At 41.6% G+C, this 10660-nt stretch overlaps 1 protein-coding gene across 2 annotated transcripts in view; it reads left to right on the plus strand.

Annotated features, from left to right (window-relative positions):
* mtm1 (myotubularin 1) overlaps window positions 1-10660 on the plus strand; it is a 28634-nt gene that overhangs the window by 17507 nt on the left and 467 nt on the right. Inside the window, exons 9-16 of one of the 2 annotated variants that reach the window (XM_054600968.1) lie at window positions 366-551; window positions 1606-1788; window positions 1881-2036; window positions 2176-2223; window positions 2380-2472; window positions 3134-3247; window positions 3336-3512; window positions 5059-10660. The exon at window positions 5059-10660 is cut by the window's right edge and continues 467 nt beyond it. In XM_054600968.1, coding sequence (XP_054456943.1) covers window positions 366-551; window positions 1606-1788; window positions 1881-2036; window positions 2176-2223; window positions 2380-2472; window positions 3134-3247; window positions 3336-3512; window positions 5059-5247 — 1146 coding nt within the window. In that variant the 3' untranslated portion in view covers window positions 5248-10660. Of the gene's footprint in view, window positions 1-365; window positions 552-1605; window positions 1789-1880; window positions 2037-2175; window positions 2224-2379; window positions 2473-3133; window positions 3248-3335; window positions 3513-5055 lie in introns of both variants that reach the window. The other variant, XM_054600967.1, reaches the window with a different exon arrangement.

A 10660-nucleotide genomic window follows, 5' to 3' on the forward strand; every position in this document is an offset into this window, starting at 1 on the left:
TCCAAGGTATACAAAAGAATGTACCCGCTAGTACTTCTTTTTTTCCCGTGGCAACACTGTGAGCCTATTTTGTACCATTGTATATTACCTATTCAAATTAAAAGATGAGAAAGTGTTGTGATTTGACAGCTGTTTATTTATTGGCAAGCAACTTTTACAACTCACAGCACCTGTTTGGGCCCCATTATTGGCTCTTCTGATTGGCATCTACAGGGACCACTGATCAAACAAAATAGAATAAATATCGGCCGATAATGATCAGTTGCTTAACGATCGGAGCACCCTTAGTTTTTGGTGGTTACCCTGTCACCCTGTAAGACTGTGAGTCCACATCCTACAGCACTGACACTGTCTCTGTGCCACAGGTTCTATCGTGGATCCACAGGGAGAACCAGGCGGTGATCGTCCGCTGCAGTCAGCCTCTGGTCGGCATGTCGGGGAAGAGGAACAAGGACGACGAGCGCTACCTGGACGTGATCAGGGAGGCCAACGACACCGCCAAGCTCACCATCTACGACGCTCGGCCCAGCGTCAACGCCGTGGCCAACAAGGTCAGAGGAGAGGAGAAGCTCTCAGGGGTTAAAGGGCACAGACACTGGGAGGGGGGGTGCACAGTAGGTTACCTTCTGAAATAGTAGTTAGCAGTAATGACGTAGAGGCGTACTTTTAGTGTACAATGCATTGTATTTGGTAGTTCTGATATGGTTTAGATATTGCATTAACATTTAATCTGTCCACTCTTTATAAAATGAATCAGTCAATCGTGTTGTCCAGTCCGGAAAAATGGCCGCCACAATTTCTCAGAGCCCAGGGTGACATCTTCAAGTGTCTTGTTTAGTATGGCCATACAGTCCAAAACCATAACATTCCGTTTACAACAGAATCTGAACAAAAGGAGAAAACATCAGATCTGTATGAGGCGATGAGACCGTAATGTTCTCTTGAATTAATACAAGACAAACAGAAATGTCATATTTCCGTCATGTTCTCCTTATGGCTTTTTATTGTTCAACATTTGATTTCCAATTTTGAATGTCATCTTCTTCTGCTATAGATTTGCACCATCTCGTAATGTTCACATAACAGCAGTTGGTGGAATAGGAGCAGAAATTGTTGTAACTTTTGTCAAGATATTCTTTTATCAAGGGGTGTTGGCTGCCTCCATGTCTGTTCTGTTAGTAACAGAAATAAATCATCTTTGAGTCTTTTGATATCTAATGTAAAAGTTACGACATGAGAGCGGAATCACAGTTGTATCTTCACGATCACCATGACAAAGATGACATTTCGTGTGTTCAAGCCCTTGGACTGAAAGCCACTGAATGAGGAAAACAATCCTCAAAAGGTTTTCTCTCTTGTGATTATGATGTAAAAACAGGTGAAAAAAAAAGTTTTGCCTGGAAAATCCTTCTAAGTTCCTTCATTTTCTTTTCATCTTTCAAAAAAAAATCACGAAAAAGTCATAGTATGTTTAAAAAATGTATAGTATCCCACATCAAAAAAGGTTAGACATCAAAAAATCATAGTATTGGATGTCCCCAAAAAATCGTAAAAAAGCCTTAGTAAATATATATAAATAATAAATAAACACGTTGCTATCTCCAGGCCACGGGAGGAGGCTACGAGGGCGATGAGTACCAGAACGCAGAGCTCATCTTCCTGGACATCCAGAACATCCACGTTATGAGGGAGTCCCTGAAGAAACTCAAAGACATCGTCTACCCCAACGTGGAGGAATCTCATTGGCTGTCCAGTCTCGAGTCGACGCACTGGCTCGAACACGTCAAGGTGAGGAGAAAAAAATAAATAAATCTAAATGTCATCCTTTCATCTGGGATTTTTTATGACTCGTGGTCTAAAGAGCGTCTCTGTGTGTGCAGCTGGTGTTGTCCGGAGCCATCCAGGTAGCAGACAAGGTCTCCAGTGGGAACTCGGTGGTGGTGCACTGCAGCGACGGCTGGGACCGGACCGCCCAGCTCACCTCTCTGGCCATGCTGATGCTGGACAGTCACTACCGCACACTCAGAGGGTTCCAGGTCAGTAACTGCACAAATGTTTGCGAGCAGCACAGTGAGCTTTATTAACACCGGTGTGGTGGTTTTTACTGTGCTTACACGTAATTAGATGTCAGCTGTAGTAAAATAAATGGACAGAAACTGACGGGTGTTGTTTCAGGTGCTGATTGAAAAGGAATGGATCAGCTTTGGGCACAAGTTTGCCTCCGTAAGTACCTCCTGTCTTTTTTAAATTACCGATTTCTTTTTTTCAAGTCAACATTTAAACTGTTTAGTTTGACATTTACAAAGGTAAACGGCTGAGTTAACTGCTAGAAACAGTTCCTGTTAATCATTTGTTGTGTGTGTGTGTTTGTGTGTGTAGAGGATAGGCCATGGCGACAAGAACCATGCAGATCAGGACCGATCACCCATCTTCGTTCAGTTCATCGACTGTGTGTGGCAGATGACCAAACAGGTACGTTTAACACATTGGAGTCAGCCGGCTGTGCTCGTGTGGGACTGTTTACCTCAAAGGCATTTCTATCATTTGTCATCTGACTTTGGATCTTTTTTTATTAACATCTATTCCTTGAGGCAGCAGTTTAGGTTGAATTAAATTAAATCCTGTGTCAATCCAAGCCCCCAGAAAAGACTATTTTAATCTTATAAACACAGATTTATAAATATATAATTATTTTATATTTTATATTAGACCTTTCTTATCAACTACATGTACTATCTGACATGTATTATGTCCATAACATAACATCAGCCAATGAAATCAGAATAAATGTTCCTCTGCACGTAACTTTGACAACAAAGTATGTGTACCTCTTTTGTAGGCCATTCACCATCACACTTACTTCCCCAGATGTGTTGTCTTCATTATCAATATTTAGTTGTCAAACGAGAAACTATGCTATGAGATCAAATGGATCAATCGCTAATTATCCATATTGTTGTGTGAATTATGAACAGAATTATGACGTGATTTTGACGTCAGAGAAAAAGTACCAGGTTATTGGGTGGCTTGTTTTTTATCGGCATCTGAAAGTCACAGAAATAAAAATTTTTTTTTAAACAAATCATTTTACTTTGAAGCAGAATTGGTAACATTGCGCCTCCTCTCCTCTCAGTTTCCTACAGCCTTTGAGTTCAATGAGCGCCTCCTGCTGACGATCCTGGATCACCTCTACAGCTGCTGCTTCGGGACTTTCCTCTACAACTGCGAGAGTGCACGAGACCAGCACGTAAGACGGGAAACGGTCACGCTCCAAATTCGCTCATGACTTTTCCTTTGCAGCGTCTCATGAACTCCGCCCCCTTTCTGTTGAGCAGGAGGTGAGGTTGAAGACGGTGTCCCTGTGGTCTCTGGTCAACAGTAGGATGGAGATGTATTTGAACCCCTTCTACACCCCCGAGTCCGGCAGGGTCCTGTACCCAGTTGCCAGCATGCGCCACCTAGAGCTGTGGGTGACGTACTACATCCGCTGGAACCCGCGCATTCGACAACAGGTAGGACTGCCAATGTGTCTGTTGTATAGTAACTTTACCAGGTCATTTATGGAGTCTTGAGGTCAGCGATTTTGCTGTTGCCTTCTTGGATTACGGCTACGCCATGTTGTTTTGTTGCGACCAATAAATAGAAGTTACCATATTTGGAATGCGGAGCAGTGACGTAAAGGCGGTGTATACGTCTCTGGTAGCGGCAGCGACCTGTCAATCACAGTAAGCCCGCCCTAAAGCATACCCTGCTTTATGGTCTATTTGACTCTAAATGGACCATAATTTACTAAATGAACATCATGCTGTATTGAAGAAGACTTGAAACTAGAGATTGAGACCATAAACTCATGTTTACAATGTTGACTGAGGGAATAAATCAAGAGAGTAGAGTCATTTTCTCATAGACTTCTATACAACCAGAGGAGTCGCCCCCTGATGGACATTAGAGAGAATGCAGCTTTAAGACACTTCAGCATCGGCTTCCCTCAGGAAAGTTTGAGGATGCCAGCTCGTCTCAAGTATTGGGGCCACTGCAAGGAATGGTTTCGTGAATAAGTTGTAATGTTTAAGAAAACGTAATGCCATAGGAATATATTATGTTTTGGTTTTCCAGCATAGTCCACATGTTTTTATATTTGTATTATAGACAGACAGGCAATTAGGGTTGCCCCCAAAAAACCCGGGTCTAAATTGGAACCAGTTCTAAATGAATAAAAACTTGGAGTATTGATAAGGTCCAGAGATAACGGCTCTGCTAATGGTACTTTAGAAGTTCCGGAGTGAGATCTCCACGGAAGATGGCAGGTTCTCAAACGGACTCAGACTCAGTGTAGTGAGAGACACACATCATGGCAGAGAGAACACAAAGATCCAAAGTGAGGCTACATTTTACTCCACTAATTCTTCTAACTCACGTTATCACAAATGCAATAAAACCCTCACAAGTAAGGGAGGAAACAGCAGCAGAATGTCAATCTGCAGAAATGCTCAGTTTTCTACTGTTTGGAGATCAGCTGTCCATCCTCTTCCACTGCAGGTAACGTTAGTCTGATCAGAAGAACAGGATCATCACTGAGATAATCACTGAGATAATTGTTTAGCCTCTGATGGATTTGAAAGATTTTGGAACTTCTTGTATTGCTGCTCAAGAAAGATTATTTGTTTACATACAAAAACAAGAAAGACATATTGATCCTTTTCTTAATTAATTAATTTAATTTTTTATTACAAAATAATAAAAAATAAACCAGAAGAGTAACAATAAGAGCACTAGTATTGATAAAATCTTAGCGATACCTTTCTCTACAGGCAGCACTGTAGAGAAAGGTTATGTTATTTAATCTACTCATACCAACCCTTTTCTTCCTCACATGTGATGGATGAAGAGACACTGAACTAAAAACCTCCATTTGAGACATTTAGATTGCCCTCTTTAACCGTTAAGCCTCAGTTGATTTTGTTACTGGATGCACCAGGAGCTGTGTATTTGTCAGTAATGTGTGTGTGTGTGTGTGTGTGTGCGTGTGTGTGTGTTTGCGTGTTTGCGTTGCAGCAGCAGAGTCCGGTGGAGCAGCGCTACAAGGAGCTGCTGGCCCTCAGAGACGAGTACTTGAAGAAGCTGGAGGAGCTGCAGCTGTCCGACTCCCCCTCCTCCCGCCTGGCCAACATCCCCACGGCCAACACCTCCTCCTCCACCTCTTCCACACCGCCACAGCAATACACGCAGCTACACACTCCCCTCTGAGGGCTGGTCGCATCACACACTCAGATATACCTGTTGACTTGCACTTAATGTTCCTCTTCACTCTGATTTCTGTCAGCGTCTCACACGCAGGGAATGAGTTAGTGTTGTGCAGTCCTAACTGTCCATAACAAAGAATGCTAATACGATTTTTAGATGTAATGGGTTATTCTAACACCATAGTGGTGATGATGGTGATTTATGCAATATGTCACAGTACAGCCTTGTCACAAGACCTCTACACACACACACACACACACACACACACACACACACACACACACACACACACACACACACACACACACACACACAGTACAGGGAAGCCTTAAAGACATTCAGTGGCTTTCAGTCCAAGGGCTTGAACACACAGGACACACAGAGGGTGTGCATGAGCGTTCACATGGGCAGCAGAGACGGAGTTTTGAGTTTTCACTCTGCACGTTGTCGCACTCTTGATTTGTACGGAAGCCCTGAGAGAGAAAAAAAACATTCTGGTGATCCATTTTCTAAATCTGAACAAAAAATGTTTAGCTAGAATAATATTTTAGAATAAAATTTCTTTTTTCATCTGTGAAAACAAGAGAAGTTTTGGGAGGCGAATTTTTGTTTTTGTTTTCGTGTACATTTTTTGTTAACATAACTTGCAAACACACAATATATATGTATTTTGTGTCGGAGGCATTAAAACTGACCTGGAAGAAAACAGAATGCTCTAAGTCCTATTTAGAACATGTGGTGCACTTCAGCCTCTTGTGGCCACGATGGGTATTACAACAACAAACACCAAAATTATCCTTTTTCTTCACCTACCAGAACTTTTTGTTTCTCAGCTGTTTTCACAGATGAAGAAGAAAAAAAAGCAACTTAGAAAAACCACCGGCTTCCACTCTTTTTTTGCCTAGCTAGGCTAACCACCATGGAACTATCACCGCACATCAGACTGTTGATATTCTCATCTAGTTATTGACCTTGGAAGGAAATTTACACTCAAGGGCTGCTTACTAGCTTTTTCAGGAGCATTCTGCGGCTTTCAACCGCAGAGTTTTGTCAAACTAAAAAGGGAGTTAAAATTGAATGTCAAGACAAAAATGGGGACAATACATTTCTTTGGAAAAGCAACACTGACATCGGAACTCTGCTAGGTGACACTTCTGCCTTTGTCCTGCTACACAGAGTAAAATGCTAATCCAGATGTTGTACAACTCTCACTTCTCACACTGCTTCCCACTCGCTGCACTGACCGAGGAATCGGTCGGAGCGGAGTCGAAAGCTTTGAGCGCCTAAGTGTGTGTGTATATATATATCGAGTGTGTCAGATTTTGGATGGATTGGTGTGGATTTTGATGCTTATCACCCGAGGATGAAAGCTAGGGCCGCCTCGGTCTCGCGTGTTTTGCAGCCGCTATCAGCTAAGCTCACCCAAGCAGTATTTCCCAGCATTTCTTGAGAGCAAACGCACTCTTAGCGGAGTTTGGTTGGAATGAATCATTACTTTACCTTTTATGAATGCAGCTTTGATGTGGTTTGAAATATATTCCAGGTGCTTAGGTTAGTCCAGGGACATGAAGTGGTGCTGGCCTCTGATCCTGGATCCCCTGTTGTGCTTCTATGTTGTCACTGAACCTTCACACCTGGATAGAGAAAGCGACCCCAGGTCCTTGATAGCCTTACCACGCCAAGATGTTTGGAACCAGCACACGGGTTTAGGGACAGTGAGCAGAAATAAACTAGTTAGCTCTCACTCCCCCTTTTTAAATAGACTTTTTGTAAACCGGACTGTTTCTACGTATTTTCTCCACCTCCTCTGAAAAGAGCTGTGTGAAACCTCACAAAAGCTCACGGCTCATGTGCCTTTTTGGACAGGTGTTGGCTTTGTACACAATTTTTTTTTTCCCCCTGTATTTCAATAAGGATACTATGTTGGTCAGGGGATTTTTTTTTACATCGGAAAGGAGAGTTTTAGTCAGTAAATTTAAAAAGTATTCGCCAGGTCTCTAATTGGTTGAGGTTATTGCTTGGACTTGTTTAAAACTAGCTGTTTGGTCGTCTTACTATTCATGGTTCTGCCTGATTGGACTCTAGATTACAGCTGTGTGTAGCAATTGATTATTGTTCTCCCCAGATATCAGCAAGGAAATGGGTGCAAGGCATGTTATCATAACTAATAGGAATGATGGAGAAAGCTATTAATAATAAGGCAAATTTGTCAAATTAGGGGAACTATCCTTGATTGTATGTGGAAATATATAATATGTTTTCATATGAGAAATTCTATGGAATATAATATCCAGCAGAAAAAAAAGAAAAGGTCAATGTTAGGAATGGCAAAAAATAGAAATATTCAGGTCCAAATTATAGGTTACCATGTTTAAATTATCACAGAAGTCAAAGTTCTCACATTTGCTTTTTTTACCCCAAAATGATGAGATCATTATTTATAATAAAAAAACCTAATAAATCACTGTATCAAAAGTATGACCTAGTATCTCCCAATTCTGCCTTTGAAAAGTGCAATTTTTTTCTTATAGGGAAAAGTGACTTATCTCATAATTAGGACTTAATATCTTTATTCATTTAAATTTTGTTCCTGTTCTGAATGGTTAATTTACCAGATAAAAACACATGAAAACCCACCTGTCCAAAAAGCACATTCCTTAGTAGTTTGTCTCTTTGGGTTTTGGTGCTGTCGTGGAGCTGGTTTCTACTGAGCAGTGTGCAGAGTCAAGCTCAGGACATTACATTGACAACAGTGTGTGTGTGTGTGTGTGTGTGTGTGTGTGTGTGTGTGTGTGTTTGGGGTTAAAAGGAATGTTGGTAAACAGAATCGAGTTGCCTGATATGAGGATTTTGCTGCTAACTCCAAGGGCTCCAATTTTGGTTAGATTGAAAAACAGTTGCGACAAACTGACAGAACACGTCCGTCTCAAATGTATGTACTGTATCGCTCAGTCTGTCGAGAAGAAGACAAGACTGTTAATTACAATCGCACTGTAATTGTAGTTTTCTGCCCCCGTATCTGTTCTCGGCCTCCGGTACTTTGTTCTAAAATGGGCGATTTAATAAACTAGGAGGGCACTCTGAGAGCACAGAGATCCGCCAAGGCCGTTTCCATTAGTTCAAAATAATGCTCGTTTCTCCCTATTGATTCGGATTCCCGCCAAAATGTAGTGGGCTCTTCGGTGGCCCGTGCTACCACTTTCCACCAAGTTTCATGAAAATCTAGCCACGGGGGTTTATCCGTAATCCTGCTGACAAACAAACCAACAAACCAAACTGAAAACATAACCTCCTTGGTAGTATTGACTGGGGCTTGATTACTGGAGTACTGTAAGATGAGGATTTGAGTGTTCTACTATGTGTTGCCAGCACATCATGAATCCCTCTGAGAGAAATTGAATGACTTGTCAAATGCTGATGTGTTGTTTTGTCAATGCCAGCTTTTGGTTCCATCACCAAACAAGAAGACTAAAACAATGGATGGCTATTGAAAAGGAGCTTCAGACCTGGTCCTGGTAGCACTTAAGCTCTAACAGTGCTATGCTTTGGATCCAGACCCAAGGGAAACTGCTCAGAATATTTCTTATCACATAAAAACAGGTAGATACATCTGGAAGTCTACTTGGACCGCCGCTGTAGATCAAGTCCACCTGATATTTGCAACATTTCATAAAAACCTCCTTCACAAATGAATATTATATTACAGTACCCCAGAAGTTCTGGGGTATTGGCGGTCTGTCTAAATGGGTCAAGGCACGTCCTCCGATCCATCGCAGAACGCGGGTTGAACACGGGTCAGACGCTGGTAATTGGATGTTGGTTTTTTTTGTAGTCCCCTCCAATTTGTATGATGTGGTAGAAGGGGACTTGGCCTCTGGAACAGCATCCCTAAATTTCGAGATATGCCGTCTACCTGGTGAAATAGAAATCAGGGTCAAGGAGGCTCCGGCAAGTCGGAAGCAACAATGCATTGAGACAATGTGTTGTATGTACAGTTTGACAGGGTTCAATTGTGAACGAGGTGCAATAAGTCATTAGTCATAAGGTCATGTCCAGATTCGTGCCTTGATTCTTGTGAGAATCGCCTTCACCTCTTCAGAGAAGCGTACTCTAGCTGTCCCGGGTCATGTTTGAGATCGACTGCTCTGTAGTTCAGGGTTCCAAAGGAACAGAGCCTTGTAAACTCTGCAGGTGTATTTGGAGTGCAAAGGTACCTTTACCTGTACTACAGGAAGCCTCTGTTTATCCCCTCATAATCATGTACTGGTTGACTCGGGAGCAGACCACATAGTAGTAAGAAAAACAAAAAGGGGCCCCACTGCCATATTAGATTGATAAATGTTTCATTGGCGTGTTTTGTACAATGATACAGAAAGTCCAGGGCATATCAGGTTTAGCTAGAAAGGTCAGGTATATTCCATGACCATTCTAGGACACGCAGGGTTCTCGGCCATAAGCTTTGACGATCTGGTCAAATGTTGCCTCTTTACAAAAGAGCTATGGTGCTTAAATCTGTTCATTTAGTAAATGATGGTCCATTTAGAGTCCAATACATAAAACATAATGCAGGGTATGCTTCCCGGCCCAAATACGGTCACTTTCGTTCACTGTTTGCAAAAAAACACAACCTCAAACTCGAGGCTTCAAACTGGCAGTGGCGTCACGATGACGACAAGGTCCACTTCTTCTATACGGTCTATACGTCAAAGCAGAGCTACTCCGTTGCTACTGACGTGGCTGTAAAGCGGTGGATTTATTGACTCATTTCACTATCAGAATTTGATCAAGTCAGTCCGATGACATTTGAAAAAATTTAACTTATACCCATTCAAATAGGCATAGGAAATGTACCGGCTGTTTTTGATACCCTTAAAACTGTAAATTGAGCGTTATTGTTATTAAATATGTATTGTGAAAACTAATTTGGGCCATATGGTCCAGCCCTATGTTATCCTGCCTACCTGCAGCTATGTCAAATCTCAAACATGACTCTTGTGTGTCGGGGTGGGTCAAAGTGGGCAGATTAGAGAGTGAAACCCGATTCCCAGGTTCACAGAGGTGATTTTACACGGGTTCTACCAAATGGATACTTTGACAAGTGTTTGACGTCCTCTATGAAAGCTCTGATCACATGATGGTGTGTAGGTGGAACAACAGAGACAAATAAGAAGTGACAGTAACATAAAAATGTGTATTGGTCGGATGGCTGTGTTTTTAGGGAAAAACAGATAAAAAATCTATTTTTTATTATTTTTTACTTTGTACAAGAACCATGATGTAATTACCTCAATCAAAACCTATTTTACTGTCTAAAGTTCTATTGTTGTAAAATACAATTATTTTATGTAGTGTAAAATCTTACAGTTTTATAAAAAAGGAAAGTAATGTTGGTCCAGAAATTGTTGGTATAAATTGT

The sequence above is a fragment of the Anoplopoma fimbria genome, chromosome 7 (genome assembly GCF_027596085.1).
Source record: "Anoplopoma fimbria isolate UVic2021 breed Golden Eagle Sablefish chromosome 7, Afim_UVic_2022, whole genome shotgun sequence".
In the NCBI taxonomy this organism is placed as follows: domain Eukaryota; kingdom Metazoa; phylum Chordata; class Actinopteri; order Perciformes; family Anoplopomatidae; genus Anoplopoma; species Anoplopoma fimbria.